At 36.9% G+C, this 17,526-nt stretch overlaps 1 protein-coding gene across 1 annotated transcript in view; it reads right to left on the reverse strand.

The window, feature by feature from the left end:
* Positions 1-17,346, reverse strand: part of NHLRC2 (NHL repeat containing 2) — a 32,604-nt gene extending 15,258 nt beyond the window's left edge. Inside the window, exons 1-5 of the mRNA XM_017804109.1 lie at positions 17,136-17,346; positions 14,963-15,115; positions 10,957-11,412; positions 8,901-9,022; positions 7,247-7,376 (exon numbers count right to left, since the gene is read on the reverse strand). Coding sequence (XP_017659598.1) covers positions 7,247-7,376; positions 8,901-9,022; positions 10,957-11,412; positions 14,963-15,115; positions 17,136-17,298 — 1,024 coding nt within the window. The 5' untranslated portion in view covers positions 17,299-17,346. The remainder of the gene's footprint in view (positions 1-7,246; positions 7,377-8,900; positions 9,023-10,956; positions 11,413-14,962; positions 15,116-17,135) is intronic.
* Positions 17,347-17,526: the final 180 nt, after the last annotated feature.

A 17,526-nucleotide genomic window follows, 5' to 3' on the forward strand; every position in this document is an offset into this window, starting at 1 on the left:
TGCTTTATGTTCTGAAACAAAAGAGAGAAAAACTTTTTCTTTTAGGATAGAGTAGTTTGATGACATCACCACTGCTTGTTATCCTTGTGCTGTTCTTGCAGGAGAAGCGGGCCAGGGAGAACCAGCATGTAAAATTATGGTAATGCCATCATTATCATAACTCCTTATCATCCCTGAATGGAAAGAATTTATTTTTAAAGAACTTATTATAAAACAACATAAAAGAACAAAGCAATTCTTTTACATTTATTCAATTAAGCACTACATTCCAACCTATCTTGAGCTGTTTTAAAAATCCAGTGTAGTTTCTCCTTATTAGGGTATGTGCTTTCTTATCTTTACTGCTGCCTGTATCAAAGTGAGGTATGGCTTGCAAATGTGATATACTTATGTTACAAACATTCACTAATATTGAACCAGAGCTCTGAATGCACCAGTATTCCACATCATATGATACTTCAGCAATTATATGATGTTTCAGCTCCTGAATGTGCATCTGTGCTTTAAGAATTCCCATTCCTGTCTGTACACAAGCACAATTTCAAACAGTAACACTGCTGACTATTAACGGTGAGTCAATCTGAATGCACAGAAATGATTTTGTTTTGCACCAGCCAACAGCAACATCTGTTTGAAGGGATTCCATTCCCAGGACTGCCCACACTTCCAGCTTCCCTATCTGGGGACTGCATGCTTGCTTCCAGTCTGGGAATTAAAAGCCTGGGAATCAAAGTTACATTTCGTGGCTGGCACCACTGACATTTTCTAAATAGACTGAAGTCTGAAAATATTACTCCTGTCTACTAATTTTATCTTTAAAGGAAATAAAAAAGCCAACGAGGAAGAAATTTGTTGGTATGCTCATCCCCTGCAAATTCTCAAGGAGCAAAAGGGGCTATACAACACACAGACAGGCACACTGCCTCTGTGCATAGTGAATGCACATCTCACCTTCTCTTAAGTCAAGGAAGTTTAGCAAATTAAATGCAAATCTGACTCACAGAACAACTAGAGAATCGTCATTCTTCTTCAGTGAGACAGACACCAAAGCCCTAAAGGTATGCTTTTGCACTGGAAGTCTGGACTGTTACAAGCACACATCATCCTTTTAGGACAAGTAAAAATTAATTTTCTTTTTTTTCCTGTGCTACCTGGAACTCTTTCATATTGTGTTGCATTGTGCAAACAGCATAACCCTTTATGAAATAAAATGCTTCTGGAATTTTCCTCCCTAATTAACATACCTTCTCTCTCACTAAGGGAAATTCTTGGACTTAGGTATCAAGGGTATGTCATAAAATGGGAGATAACAGGGAGGTAAAAATGATGACTATAATTAAATATTTTTTATTTCTTTCACAAGTTTTCTAACTCAGGCCTTCTAGCTGTAATGGCAGTAAATACTTTTTAAAAAATCCAAAGTAGAAGAGACTGCATTTGTAAACATGAAAGAACAAATTTGGATTATTTAGTGTTGGGATACATCACTATAACTACTAAAAAAAAAAGTTAAGTCTTGTTATGTGTTTTACTCATTCCTAATTAAGAACAGTAAACACATACACTTGACAGTACTTCAGCACCACAGTCTCCCTTGACTTCCAACACCCACATTCCACATTCACAAGCACTTTCAGCATCAAATGGTAACAGTTAAAAAATGTGTCTCATTCTGACTTCAGCACGCCTGACAAAGCCTCTCCATGACTTGCTAAGGATGTTTATTTTCAACAGTTTTGCATCTGGAATTTTGCAGTAAAAACCGTATCTGATACCTCAACTAGTCTTTAGAAATCTGATTTGCAGTTTTAGCTTCTTTATCATGAGCATACATTTAATTCATAGAACAAGACTATAGACTTGGAACAAAAAGAACGAGAACTATCACTCCATAATTTTTTTATGATATCACTATCATAATTTTTATGATATCACTATCATAATTTTTTTACCGTTTCAGGTCATAGACTTCAAAATTATTCTAAGTTTGACAACTGTTAAGATGGCAACTCTGCTAATCCAAATGCTTCTCTTTACTGCAGAAACTAATCCTCATCATCATGCATTTTGTCAAGACGTAGATAAATCCATCTTAGAAAAGTAATCTGTCAAACTAAATTGTGAGATTACTGTTGAATATCGAGTCACAACTCCCATTACACCCTTTCATTAAGACTTTGGTCTTTGTATATCAAAGGTATGTTTATACTGAAATACTAACATAGGTACCTAATTTCTTGATCTGTTTCTATGGTGAACGTGTGAAATACTAACAACTTTTGTTGCTATTACTATACCACAAACTCTGTAATCTCTTAAGTTTTGGCTCAGAATACAGAGCATTCAGCCAACAGTTTAACTCAGTTCCTGTAGAGATAAATTCTTTTGGGCAGATCACACAAAAAGCTACTAGTTCCAAAAGCTTCTCTCTCCTCAGTTTTGTCCCCAATGCTTAAAGGAAAAAAAAAACCCAACCCAGTACAGAACCCGTTTATAAATTTGTTAGGACATGTTAAATCTATTTGTCCCTCTCTGTGATTTTGTCAACAGTATGAGTGGGTTGACCCACTCAGACAATGTGCAGAAGATGCACTTCAGAAGTCCCCCCAAGACCGGGTAAGGTACTGCTTCACTGCAGTCCTGCACTGACTTCTTAATTTCATATTTCTCAAAAGACTTTTTCACCTTAAACAGTTCTTACAAAGAAATAAAACCCTACTACAGATCTTTCACTTTACTTCGGCCCTATCTTTACCGAAGTTATTTCTTCTTTGAAATTTCAAGAATTTAAAATAAAAAATAATTGTTATTTACAAGTAATTTAGGATCCCACTCAAGAAGACATGTTCAGACATAAACAGTTCATGTACAATCTGAGCTCACCCAGGAAGTGCTAATTGCTTCCTGCTTAAGTGATTATTGTTTTGGGGGTTTTTTGGTAAAATTAGGGAAGAATCACCATGAGTAATTCAGAAAAAAAAAAAAAAGTGTTTGCTCTGGAATGCAGTGGTACTGAATAATCCTCTAGCAGAAACACAGAGAGGAAAAAAAAAAATCTTACATACTTTTGCCTTTTAAGGGCTATAAAAATTGTACCAGTGTGATAAGGTACTGTACTTTCATTTAAATAATATCTATGTAAAACTTAAATTGACGTAAAAATTTCCAGCTGGTTTAGTGAAAACATGGTCGATACTGTACTTGGGAGTGTCTATAAATACATTACAATCATGCAATTTAAGACCAGACTTTGGAATGCGAAACACACGGTTATGTCACCAAGCACAAGTCATTGTCCTGTTCCTCCCAGAAAGAATGCAGCTATCAAGAACATTTCATGCTCAAATCAACTGTGCATTAAAGTATCACTTGCTTTCAACACCCACTAAATAAAAATAGAAGAGGACAACAGAGAAAGCTAAAAAAGCACACAGTAATTTCATAATGTATTTTTAAGCTGCTGGCCCTCCCCTTCTATTTCCCGCACAATCTGTGTCAATGCAAATTTCAGCACCATCCTCAATAAAGCCAGAATTTAATCCATGGAGTTCATTCAAGAATTTTAATGGGAGGGCAAAACACAAGCTCACAACTAAAGAAATAAAAGAGATGACAAGGAAGAATACTGTCTGTCTGAATCCTACCATGTGTTTTTTGTCTCCATTAACTCCCCTGCCTTAAAGGGGGACATTTGTGCCAACTTTCTTTTAAATGGTGTTTCACATTCAATCTCTTTGTCTCAGACTTCAGCATCTGTAAAAAATGGGGCAACAAAACCCTACTTATGAAAATACTATGCGAATACTTAAAAGCATGCCACTTAGTAGTATTTGTTCCAAATACTAACCTATTCACATCCTCATAAAGCTTTTCTCACAATTTTTAATTTCTCAACAAACTATATATTAAAAATTTAAACAAACAATGAAGTCTTTTAATTGATTAATATATATACTCTAAACTGTATGTAGGAGTAACCTCCAGAAACATCAGTGATACAGGAAAAAAATTTCTTTAGGAAATTAGGAGTTAACCTTTCCCCTTTGAGACTTCAAAAAAGGTCAGCAGTAGTATATAACCACTTAAACATTTAAACTTCCTTTTATTTTTCCCTTTCATGTTCTTGATAACATGGCTCTGCATACTGAAAGGAAACTCAGAAACATCACTCGTTTAAAAATTATAAAATCCATATTAAAAAACTCAACTATAAGTCTATCTTCTGGGAAGAAAAAAATGCCTCCTGCACACAGTTTCAGCTACACAGATCTAAGGAAAATGGGAAAGTATGCTATTATTTCCCATAGGCTAACCAGTTAACACAAAAGTCAAACTTTTAAAATTTGTCATAAAGAACCTAAGTTGTTGAAGTGCACATTACCTCCTGCAATTTGCACAGAGATAGATATAAGCATATGTAAAAAAAGGATATTGCTGTGTGGATGCAAACAGAAGTAATTTTTTAAACTTTCATTATTTGCTTCACCCATCCAGATGCCTAAATAGACACTGGCATAGCAGTTTTAACATTGACAACAGGGTATCTAGTTGTAGGACAGCACTCTGAGAGGCACAAATGCATCCTTTAATATACTGGACAGTAACATAAGATCCCATTAGGCTCAAGCAATTTGCAACTTTGCAATCTGCAACTCAACAATACAGCTCTGACAAATACTGCCGCATTGTTGACAAATTATTTTGATATCTGGCAACAAACTTAAAGAAATCACCGCAAGTCATGACAGTAAAAAACGCTTGTTCAAAAATGTACTGCAAACTATTAAATCAAAAAACTCCTGGTTCCTCATGCTCTGGGACAGACTTCTGTTCACATTCTACTCAATATACCTCTCCATTTTGACAACTCTCTCTGGTTATTGTTTTCTAAAGAATTTTGTATTGCTGTTACAGTAATCTATATTTTTCCCCATTTTATCTATTTGGCTTATTATTGTCTCAAAAAAAAAAAGACTTTAAATTGATTTAATCTCTTCTTAACTGACAGTTTATATTATATTTTGCAGCAATCTAAACAGAAAACTGACTAGTAGGTTCTACCTGAAGATGAGAAAACTCTACACTGGCCTGAACAGAGTGCATTCTGAAGATGTGATTTTTATGCAAATGCTTATTAAAATTCAGCAGTGTTAAACAGTGCAGATGATTAATCTTCTACAGGTGATTAACTCAGTAAGTATAATGTTCATGTTGATAACAATTATCATATCAATTAACATTTAACAAGCAGAGCTTTCAAAAAGTATCAACATATATTCAGTTACTGGTAGAAGCAGAAGAGAGCACCACAAAAATTAAAATTATAGAATACTTGGAATAGTTCTGTTAACCAGCTCAAGTTTTTGAAACGCTAATCAGTTATTAGTCTCTTTGCTGATTCGCGAAACAGCTCTGCAATAACATCCCACAGGGATGGTTCAAGATCTCCTGAAAACCATACCATCTACTCGTACAAGTCTACTGGTTCACAAAAGGAAAATCAGATTGAAGAAGATTCACCAAAATTCACGCCTGCATTAATAGCAACGTGCACCCAGTGAGATTGTCTTTCAGGTATTCCTCCTTCCTCTTGCAAGTAGGATTCCATACGCTTAATTTCCACTGGAAGGGTTGCTGACAAAACCTTTGAAAAAAGGCACTTTTTTGGGGTAGAAGACATGTTAATAAAAGCGTTTATTAAGCGTTTATCCTAGTTGCTTATTTAAGTACTCAAGGCTGCTGGTGGTACTCTGTCCGTACTGACAATGTATTTGTACCAGATCTCTACACTATCAGCATTTATGAACAAGCTCCCTGGACCTGCTGGAACAAGGCCAGAGGAGGCCACAAGGATGACCAGAGGACTGGAGCACCTCTGCTATGAAGACAGGCTGAAAGAGTTGGGGTTGTTCAGCCTGAAGAGGGGAAGACTCTGGGAGACTTTAGAGCACCTTCTAATACCTAAAGGGGGGCTTACAAGAGAGCTGGACAGGGACTTTGGACAAGGGCATGGAGTGACAGGACAAGGGGGAATGGCCTCAAACTGAAAGAGGGCAGGTTTAGATTAGATATTAGGAAGAAATTCTTTACTGTGAGGGTGATAAGGCCCTAGCACAAGTTGCCCAGTGTGGATGCCCCATCCCTGGAATTGTTCAAGGCCCAGCTGGACAGGGCTTTGAGCAACCTGGTCTAATGGAAGTTATCCATGCCCACAGCAGGAGGTTGGAACTAGATGGACTTTAAAGCCTATTCCAACCCAAACCACTCTAGGATTCTATGTTCCCTTAATCCTAGTATGAGCATGTCTTCCTCATAACTGACCCAAGATTTTAACAAATGCTTGCACGTCAATAAAATGTTATAATTTACTACACTTGCAAAGACCTCTGTTCAAGGTATTAGAGGTAAATCATGCTACTTCCCCACTCCATTCGAGAAATCTGAATATTGAAAGTCAACTTTTTATGCCTGAAATAACGACCCAACGGTTTTATGCCCCATTAAAGCATTGTTCTGTCACTGTTAAGAAACTGGCATCTGCAACTTTTAAATTAAATTGAAATGGAAACAGGAGAAAACTGCCTCACAGTCAATAAAACATGGCTGTTACGAGATGTCAGCTTCAGGTGTATGTTAAGTGAATCAGCAAAGAAAGCTACTCAAGTCCCCAGAAGCTGATTCTTGCATCCTATTATGCAAAGATTTATTTTACCTCCTTATTTTACCTTTATTTTATTTGTTCTGAGGTATTCCTGTCCTATCTGACTGACTGTGTCATGACCTTGAGCCTAATGATTTTATGTCACCTAAACAGGAATAAACAGAGGTCCCCAACTAAAACTATTTTTATTTCCTAAACCCAAATATTTACAAGTGGTCAGACATATCTGTACAGTCAAGGAAAGGAACTTCTGTACAACGCTTCCTTCTTGTAAAATGTACCTGCTGCTTAAGCGATCCTGGCATAAAGCACTGGCCTAACAAAAGCAATCACAGTTTCCTTTGTATTTGGGTCCATTAACCACATAACTTGCCTCAAAAGAATTTTTCTTTCATCAAGCAATATTTCAGGATCCTAAGCAGAACTGCAGTTACCACTTGCAATTGAAACCAGTGGTTTTTACACTCAGTTGTATAGAAAACTTTAATTTTTTTATATCTCAGATTAATACCGAAACAAGGAAACATACAGCAAATAGTTATGCACATGTAAATATGAGATGTTAAAGCTCAACTGATACACTACTTGAACTTCCAAAGACCACATCCCACGGAGAGCTGATGGGCTGTTCTTCTCCTTTTGCTCCACCTTCCTTATCAACACCTTGTATCCCAATGCCTGCCACAGTGGTCACCATCTCTAATTCCAGGTCAATCTACGTGAAGCAAAATGACACACACTGAATACATAAACTTAACTTGAAGCTACAGACAATTTAAGTTAGATGTCAAAACCAGAAAAATTCTAACAAATATCAGGTATTTATTTATGTAGGAAAATAATTAATTTTACCACAACGCTTGCTGATGGGCAGGGGAGCGTGAGCGTGGGGAAGAAGCAGGCAGCATGAAAACCATGTGCCTGGAACTCTCTTCCACAAGCAACAAAAATTAACACTGCTCTGTCAAGATTTGCTCAGCAGCTGTAGAAGAAAGCATCCCTAATTTCCAGGTAAATACTTAAATAAACAATGGATGTGACTGTTTTAAAATTCTATAGGAATATGATGTAAAAACTCAGATACTGTATCTCCCATCTCTATATCAAATAATCTGAGCAAAGCAAATTATTTTTTCAGTTTATTTCATGCCCTAGAGCAAAAAATGATTTTATTTCATTTCTGCAGCCTAAATCCCTTTATTTTTCCTTACCCTTTCACTTACTTTCTAAGTGAGTTCCAATACCTCCCATGAATTTATCAGGATGATCATGTAAAAAGGGAGTCTTTCACATACGGAATCTTCTAACTTCTGTAGCAGTAAATGCACTCCTTTTGCAAGGTCTATGGTCTGCACAAGCATTTGAAATAATTTCCTGTAGCTATTGTGTTACTTTAATTCTTGGATACCATCATGGCACATTTCAATGAAAGGGAACAGCTTACTACCATGGAAAATGCTGAAGCAATATGATCCAGATCTTCAGGTGTTTCTGTGCTGTCTTTGCTACCTGCAACACTTAATTTCCTGTGGTCACCAGGATACAGTGGTGAATATTAATAAGATGAGGACTCCGGAGAAAACGACTTTGGTCACCAATCAGACATAATGGTGAGGATCTGAGTACAAGATCTTCTGAGATGCATACAATACTTTAAATAATAAGGTTACATTATACTGCATCACCAAACTTCTGATTATTCTAAATTTCACCTAATCAAATGTAAGATCCAATTCCTACATGCTAAAACTCTCCATGTGTTTAATCAAAAAGAATACACATGCAGCCAATTCTGATATTAAGGCAGTTACCTGTATTTTAGAGACCCAAACAGTTAAAGGAAGTTTAGATATTCACTGAAACACAGCAGTACAATAACTTTAGATAAGAATCTGATACTACTGGAAGTGAAACAAAACCAGTTTTTGCTTCCAGTACTAAGAATAGATGTTTCTCATAACAGGAAAGTAATAGTGACTAGGAAAGAAACCACAACAAAACCCTGTTATGCTATAATGAGGAGACCATCTCAACTTCAATTGACAGGAAGCATAAAGTATATGTAGCCTTTAAAAAAAACAAACAAACCTGCATAACAGCATTTGTTTATAAGATATTGGACCAAATTTTCTTCCTGACATTAAGGATATTCAGAGTCATTCATTTGGTGTAAACTTTCACTTGCGTAAGTAGAATACAGTATGAGATTAAATTTTTAGTTTCTTTATGGAAAATTTACCTTCCTAATTAGGTGATTTTCTGTATCGGCTACATAAATAACATTATTTTTTATAGCAATCCCTTGTGGTGAGTTGAAAGCTGCCTCTGAAAATTTTCCATCTCTTCTTCCACTGTTTGGACCTATAAATAAAACAAAGCAAACTTGAAAGTAATTTTAATAAAAAGCCACCTTAAAGTCCATACATTTAAACCTGTAAGAGAATTACATATTCTAAGAGCTGCTCTCACAGCGCCTTGTACACTTCATGTTATTACCATTTTGTGTAGTCTCATTTTAGTCACTCTGATATGTAATTAAAATAGCCTGGTGCTAATAAGTTTTGAACCCATTCTGAACAAGTTCTCTGCTTCTTTAAGCTCACATTTCTAAGAAGTCTTAGTAAGGTTCTAAATTGTTCTAGAGGGGTCTAAATAGGGTTCTAAATTGTACTGAAGGACAACAGCAACAATGAAAGACAAAAAAACTACAGCTCTTTCATTCTCGAATATATCAAAACAAGCTAACAGGAAAAACTTTAATTTCCAAAACTCTACTTGATTTCATTAGTTTAGATTTTGGTGTAATCAGAAATGAAATTAACATCTGATTAGCAACATTTTCTCATTAATAATAATAATTAGGTAAAAGATGACATGGAACTAATTACACAAAAGAACAGCGAGAATGATGGAGCGACAGTCTTCTGCACAGAACAATCAAGAAACAGAAAGGAACATGACCTGAATATAACAGTATGAAGGTAAGCATCGTATTTCAGAGGGAGTAGCATTTAAAGTGCATTAGCAGTATATGTCAACAGGAGACATTTAGGTATGAGTTATGTGTGTATCATGATTTATGATGCAAATACAACAATTTCAACCTTTGTGCATGCCCACGTTTATTGCTGTATTATCAACTTCATTACATTATTTTCTGCCCACTGAGTCATTTAACTGAGTCACTGAAACACAGAAACTTTTACAACCTCCTGTCAGAAGTCCATTTAGACCTTAACAGATACGAAGGACTGAAGTACCGGTGTATCAGATTCCAGTAGTTTCCCTTGTAAGCATGAGGGTGCATAGCCCCAGGGAAGGGAATAGCACAGAGTGCCAGAGGAAAGAGGGGTACCAGTTGGGAGATTAGGACACTCCCTCCGAATTCCTGTTTAATGACCATAGCAGAATACTACTGGGTAACTTGAGGGCAGAGATTAATCTCACATATCAAGCAGAAACCAAATTCTCTCACTTTTGCCGTAAGAAATTCTGACTGTACTTCCTACATTTAGACTAATGCCTTAATGATAAATCAGGTTAACTTGGATAAATAGTCTGTCTATCCCAATACACTGTTACTTCAAACAGCAAGAGATTTTTCCTTCCTTTCTTTAAACAGCAGTGCCACTGGTATTTTTATGAGGTTCGTAGGATTCTGCCACGATGCAGGTATTAGTCAACACTAGACTAAGTAATATAGGACACATCGGCACACAGGTCCCGATTCTGAGACATAAATGAACCATTGTTTTCAATAATTTGGGGATTTGACCACTTCCTAAATCTGTCTATCATGGTTGCTCATAGATGGACTGTCCAAACAGCTATGTACATGGTGCATTACGATGCAAATTTGACCACTTTAACCAAAATTCCACATTCTCTTCTTCTATTGGAAAGAGAGGCATTATAGTCTGTCTTTTCCCTTGCTGCTTAATGCGGATGTCACATTCCTTATACCTAAAACCATTTGTAACTCTCTCAGAAGAACACAAAATGTATTTTCATAATTCATACTGGACATCGCATGAAAACAGGAACTTTAGTCAATGAAGCAATGAAAAAAAATTAGGCATCTCAAACAATTTTGCATTAACAGAGTCCCACACTGATGGTCTTACACTATATACCCCCAAATCAATAAAAGTGATTTTAGTACAAGATAAAATTCTGGCAATACTTATAAACTGCCAGGTCCTTCAAGAAAAGAATCAGCCTACCAGGCCCAGCGAACATCCTCTACTCCTAAACTGAAATTACTATGATAAACTTATATATATATACACCCTTACCTCCAACAGTGTGCAGAATTTGTCCATTTTTACGAGTAACCAAAATCCTATGGTGTCCAGTGTCTGCTATTACCAACCTTTCTCCTGAATTATCTACAGTCACTTTGGCAGGAAAAAGCAGAGGAGAAGGTGGGAGGGAGTCTCTGTACAGCTTTATTCCAATGCTGTTATCTTTGATTTGTCCTCTTTCCTTGTAGAATTTCAGTGTTATAGAAGTAAATAAAAACAATTTCTCTCTGTGTCCCTCTCCAACAAGTGAAAACAGCATATTTCCACGAGGCCCAAGGATGACCAGGGTTGGCCAGCAGGACACTTCCAGTTCATGCCACAGTGTTGCATCTGCGTCGTTTACTACAGGGTGGACAATATTATACCTTAGAACGGCACTTTTAATGTTATCCAGAACCTTCTCATTTGGGAATTTCGCTGAATGGACACCAACAATAACAAGACCATCTGAAAGGAAAAATAAAGTTGTGCACTGACATGTACTTGAATGAAAAAACCCAAGGAAAAATGAACCACAGTTATCTCACAATGTGACTGACTGCTTTCTGGAATGACAGGGAATTTGAACAAACAAAAAGCAATTACATCTCAGTAGGAATACAAAAAACTATGTATAGAAAATACTGAAACTTGGAAATAACACTTCAGTGAAATTACTGAACTTTAGGACCATTACTTCCCCAGCTGGTTGACATTTAGTATGTCATAAACTGTTTTTAGTTCCTGAACCTCTATATACTAAGGTAGAAAATACTTTCAAATAAATTACGGGTATGTTGTAGTTCAACAGATACTTTGGGGTTTTTTTCAGATGCTTATGACACCTAACTGCCTTCTGATTGTCTTATACACAATTATGGTATTTAATTTTTTTCCACCGTTAACCAGAGCCACAAAAATAACATTGAACTCTGGAAGTCCAGAGTTACCTTGATATATTTATCTCTAGATAAACACTAAAAAAAATAATGTATCGGCTTCTGAAATCAACACAGTATTCTATATTTCAAACAAAAATGGCAGTGCTGACAACTGTGACAAAATGACAAATAACACCTGCTACAAACCAGGCAGGCTTGAATATAACAATTTCACAGATACAGAATTAAAGAGTTGCTATAACTGATACAGTCTTTATCATCTCCATAGTTGCAGAATGTTGCAACATCAGACAGCTGAAGTTGTACTATCATTAACTGCTGAACTCCAACCACCAGGTCAAATATTTTAACTGTAAAAGGACCATCACCAGGGCTTATATTTGTCCTTCAAAAACATCATTAAAGCTAGAAAGACAATTCTATAGTGAACACCTGAGCAACACAAATAAGTTATAACATCTCCTCATGAAGAAAACTCTTGCGGAAACTGATGGATGCTATGCTGAGAAATAACAATATGCACACCATTTAAAACACTTTACTTGAAGGATTACAGCAGAGCACAACACTGGATTTATGCCAAGCTATTTCTGAATATTAAAAAGTACTTCCTCTTATAGAAGTAATTTCTGGACTGCTGATAACATGAACTGAATATGCACTGGGGTTCAAAATAACTTTCTGAATGCCACTTGAAACACAGAAATAGCACCACTGAAGACAGCAGCGAGAACATATCAGATAAAGATCCTGGACGACATTTAATCCTATGGAAAGCAGTCTTCATTTTGAAACAGATCTCCTGAAGTTCCAGACAATAGAACTATGGCACATATACTATGATATATTTAATGATTTAGGATCATCCTGTATAGTCTCTTAAGTTTAAACTTCTCATGTCTGATGATCACATTGCTTAAGATTCAACATACTCCACATAAGAGGGCATTTGAACCACATAAAAAGTAATCAGAGTATCAAAATGTATGTACACAATGCACAATCAAGAAATTTATTTCTTATAACTAAGAAAAAAATAGGCAGTATTCCTTCAAATATTCAAACAAGAGATTAAAGATCCAAATGGATCATGAGATAGATGCTCTGTTAAAACAGGATGCTTTGTTCTTCCAACTTTTATCTTTCTCAAGTTTCTTGAGTCAACAACTCTCCCCTTCTCTTTCTCCTAGTGATTAGTAATTCACATTTATCTTGGGTGAAGAAGATGCATACTGATATATGTTCATGTACTGAAGTATTTTTCAATGGTTAAAAAACCACAAGCCTTACTGCCTTGATATATTTTATACGTATTACTGTAATGCTAAGATTTACACACTTAGCGCAGCAAAGAAAGAATAAATAATTCTGGAAGGGTTGATAAAAAAAGCCATGAAAACAGCACAAAAGGATAAAACCAGAGATCAATAGTGAAAAAAAAGCCCAACGTATTTTTCTCTTTGTTTGAACCATCAAGCACCTTAATCTCTTCCTGGATCCAACTGCTATCCTCTGCTTCCTAATGGATTAAATTTAAAATTAATGTTCCACACACCTGCTCTTCTTTCCCTTTACTTCCACTTTCACCCCAAGTATCTTTTTTCTCACTCTGGTTCCTGCAGGAACAGGATAGCTCAAATCCAAAACCAACTTACAAGGACAGTTCAAATACAAAAATCATTTATCACCATCAGCAAAGTACTTTCCTCGAGTAGTAACTCCTATGACAGGAAGTTTAATACAAGTCAAAGAAAAACACGTCTCCAAGTGGACCTTAAGCTCAGAGTGCTGCAGCCTCCTCTACACCAGTATAAAGATGTACAAGCAGTTTAAAGAGAAAGCTTGGGGGGAGAGGTTGTTAAAATGAAAATTTTGTTATCGGTCGATTCAACAACTTAGCCTTATATAACAGCTATATTATAACTATACTATAAAATATTTATAATTTAAATATATTGTTCATCATATGATTAATGTAATCTTCTGAAATCTCAGGCAAGATCTTCTTCCCAACATGCCTAATATCCACAGCAGTCCACTTATCATTTGCTAATCACCTTCCACTTAAAACCGACTCCCTCCCAAAAAAATGCCATGAAGGTTTTTCTTTATTAGACAAAGTTCCTAATATCTGAAACATTATTCCACATTTCAATTTTTTCAAAGCAAACAGCTAAGCTTTCCAAGGTAGAAAAATCAGTTTGAGTCTTCTGCAAAGTGCTCTGTAAATGTATGTAAAGGACTACGTACATTTCAAAGGTATTGCAATCTCTTTTTCTAGTGAAAGAAGGTAACACATAAAAAAATACTGCCAAAATTAATCCCAATCAGAAACAGTAATGGAGAATCAGACTTAAGCATTTTAAGACACTTTTATTTATTACATATAGTACAATATTTTTAGGGCTGAAAGTAACACTGTTCTTTATCTCACAGTTCAGTCTGTTAAAATATCCACGATAAGTGAGTAGCTGACACACTGTGTAAGACCACAACTTATCTCTGACAAGTCACCATGATGACAAGAGACTGCATTCTAAACAGAAATTACCCTGCATTTTTATTCACTCAGAGTGGGAGATAGATCTAATTTCAGATGTGACATTAAAGAGCATAATTCCCTCTCTAGAATACAGGACTATTAAGGGTATACAATATGATGCCAACATCAAAAAAATTTTAAATCAAGCTTAAATATTTTGTTATTTGAGTTCCAATGGAAAAAACCCAAGTAATTTTAATTATATCCATACTACCACCTTTACTGTATTCTTCTCAGAGCTGGTTCCTCAGTCAAGTGTGAAGAGTTACATATATTAACTTTGAGCTTGCATCTTACATCATTGAGTAACTTTTTTTGAGAGATATCAGATTTTAAGCACATATCCTGTTTGTCTAACTATACAGACACAACAGATGGTTTATTTAACCCTATTTAAAAATGTGATGGAAATATACACAGTCACCTTTTCTAGGCTACTTAAAAGATTAGAAGACATTTTTAGACACCCCTGAAATATTGCCAGGAGCCTAGTAACCAGCAACAAAGTGACTCAGCTACTCCGCCTGCAACACTGCCAGGAAATTCTATTCCAAGCAAACCAAAGCACTCTTACCTTTATCAGAGTACTGGTGCTCTAAGGCGTGGAGATCAGGCAGCAGGTGCAAGCAATTGATGCAGCAATAAGTAAAGAAATCCAACACCACAACTTTTCCACAAAGGTCTTTGTGAAGAGAAATAGGACCTTCAGTGTTTAACCATTGCAGATCTGGAATTCAGAGAACGGTGATACACAGTTAGGGGAAGGGCAGGGAAAGGCAGACACTTATACCTAATTTACACAACACCACATAATGCTCCTGATACATTTAACTTCAAAAAAAAAAAGTTCGACATCCCTTTCCATGCAAGTAGAAAAGGAAACAAAAAGTATTTATCCAACTCATCCTTATGTTCCACAATTCTTCATAAATATTATTAACAAGATTTACTGTAATATCAAAGTGTAGTTTACAGCTTTAAATAGGCACCTTTTAATTGAAAGAACATACAAGTCTCAGAACAAATTTCATACATTTTAAAACATGATTTACATTATTCAACTCCCAACAACATCACATGGGTAACAATCATTTCAAGCTCACATAAAGGCTAATAAAAGTTAGAAAGTGTTAAACTCTTAATGATTTTTCCAACAGTTTTGTAAAGAACTGATTTCAGAGATCATTGAAATATTTTTGTGCTTCTAGATTTGATTTTGATTTTCGAAGTTTGAAATGACAGGTATAAATTAATTCTGTTATATGGGAAGAAATACAACATTTTCAGATAGACCCAGCAGGACTCATGCTCATTTATTCTAACAACTTGACACAAGACATGAAAGTATTTTTTCCTCACTGGTAATTGATATTCCTCTGATCCCATTAAATGCTGGTATCAAGATAAGGAATAAATATCCTAGAATATGGTCTGCTATTATTACCTCTTAACATTTCTGAAAATCTTAGAGGGAAAAGACAGATGTGATACAATGTTAACTTGAATTAAGTTTTTGAAGGCCTTTTCTTAAAAAATGAATGTTGACTAACCTAAAAATCCTCAAAAGTTCCACTGACAGTTTCAGCAAACCAAGTTCTTGCAGCCGCAGAAGTTATTCCTGCTGAAGTCAGCAGGAGGCTGTTTTCTGTTTCACTAAAAGGAAGACTGATCTCAACCTCCATATACTTATAAACATAAATGAATTCACATATATTTAGCATTGGTGAAAATAATAAGAATAATTTATCAAGTGTATGCATTATTTCCATACTATAAGGGTTTTACTTTTTAAAAGAAAAGGGTAGTTTATTTTGCTGCATTGCTCCCCTTTTCACTAGAACTAAAATACCTTTAATTAAAAAGCACTCGAAATGAAAAATGTTGGCTATCTATTTTAGAGGAGAAAATAAGTCTTGACAGAACACTGGAAGTGAAACAATATTTATCACAAAAGCTAAAATTCAATTCAGGGGTCTCAATCTACACAAAAAGAACATTCTCTTTACTTCAGTGGTTAAAAGTCATAATTCATTCCCATGATACATGTGATTTTAACCCTGAAGTTCACCTCCTGAGGTCTTTGTCTGGCAGTCAGATGTGAGCTCCAACAGTTGCAGAGAACCTCACTAAGGTTTTAAGGACTATGAGCAGGACTTGCAAGATCACACAAGGTTTAACCCTTGATTTCATCCTTAGGACAAGAAGAGATATAGAAACGCGTTAAAAGTGTGAAAGGGGCAAACCACAGAAGGAGGATCAATGACATTTCCAGCACAATTTGTATGATCAGGGGTAAGTCAGGGGGAGAGAGAGATGAGGAACATCCTAAGGGATACTCAGGGAAACCAAGGGAGCTCAGGAGAAAGCTGGGAGTTAGTAAGGTTCTCACTAGGACCAGAGGTGACAGATACCAATCAACTGTACAGATGGGAAGAGCTTTATTAAAAAAAAAAAAAATTAAAAACAGTAAATTAACGAAGCTAGCAGAGATTTAGAAAAGGGGTTTTAAAGAACGGGGGTTTTGCAGTACCGGGGGATCATGTTTAAAGGGCTTCTTTCTCCTTTCCCTTCGCTCCCGGTGCTCCCAGGAGTGACACCTCCTATAGCTACAAGCGCCCTTTACAAGAGCGGCTCAGGGGGCCGTCCCTGCCCGGCCCTGGCCGCCGCGGGACCTCCGGGCAAAGCGCTCACGGCGGGAGCCGCAGCTCCGCCACCTCCCCGGGGAGGCCCCGGGCCGCGCCACCCACCTCCGCCGAGCTCGGGCACCGTCAGGTCCCGCTCCCGGCTGTCCACCTTCTTCAGGTACTGGTAGACCAGGTTCTCCTTCTCCTGGGCGGTGTCGGCGTCGAGCAGCGCGTACTCGAGCTGTGTCTGTGCGGGCAGCAGCCCCGCCAGCCCGCCCGCCGCCATCGCCTCGCCCGCCCGCTGTTTACGGGCCTGGCGCTTCAGCGCCGCACATTCGGCACCGCCCGCGGCGCCGGGCGGAACGCCGCGATCGGAAAAGAAAATAAACCACAAAGCACAGGCACGCGGTAACGCGCCTGCCTTAAAGCGGGACCTCCTCACTTATTCCCTGTTTTTACATATCCTTGGTATCCACAGCAGCACATTCCCGAAGGGAGCCCGCGGTGGAGATTC

Source organism: Lepidothrix coronata, unplaced genomic scaffold, assembly GCF_001604755.1.
Source record: "Lepidothrix coronata isolate B3197 unplaced genomic scaffold, Lepidothrix_coronata-1.0 Scaffold8, whole genome shotgun sequence".
Classification (NCBI taxonomy): Eukaryota; Metazoa; Chordata; class Aves; order Passeriformes; family Pipridae; genus Lepidothrix; species Lepidothrix coronata.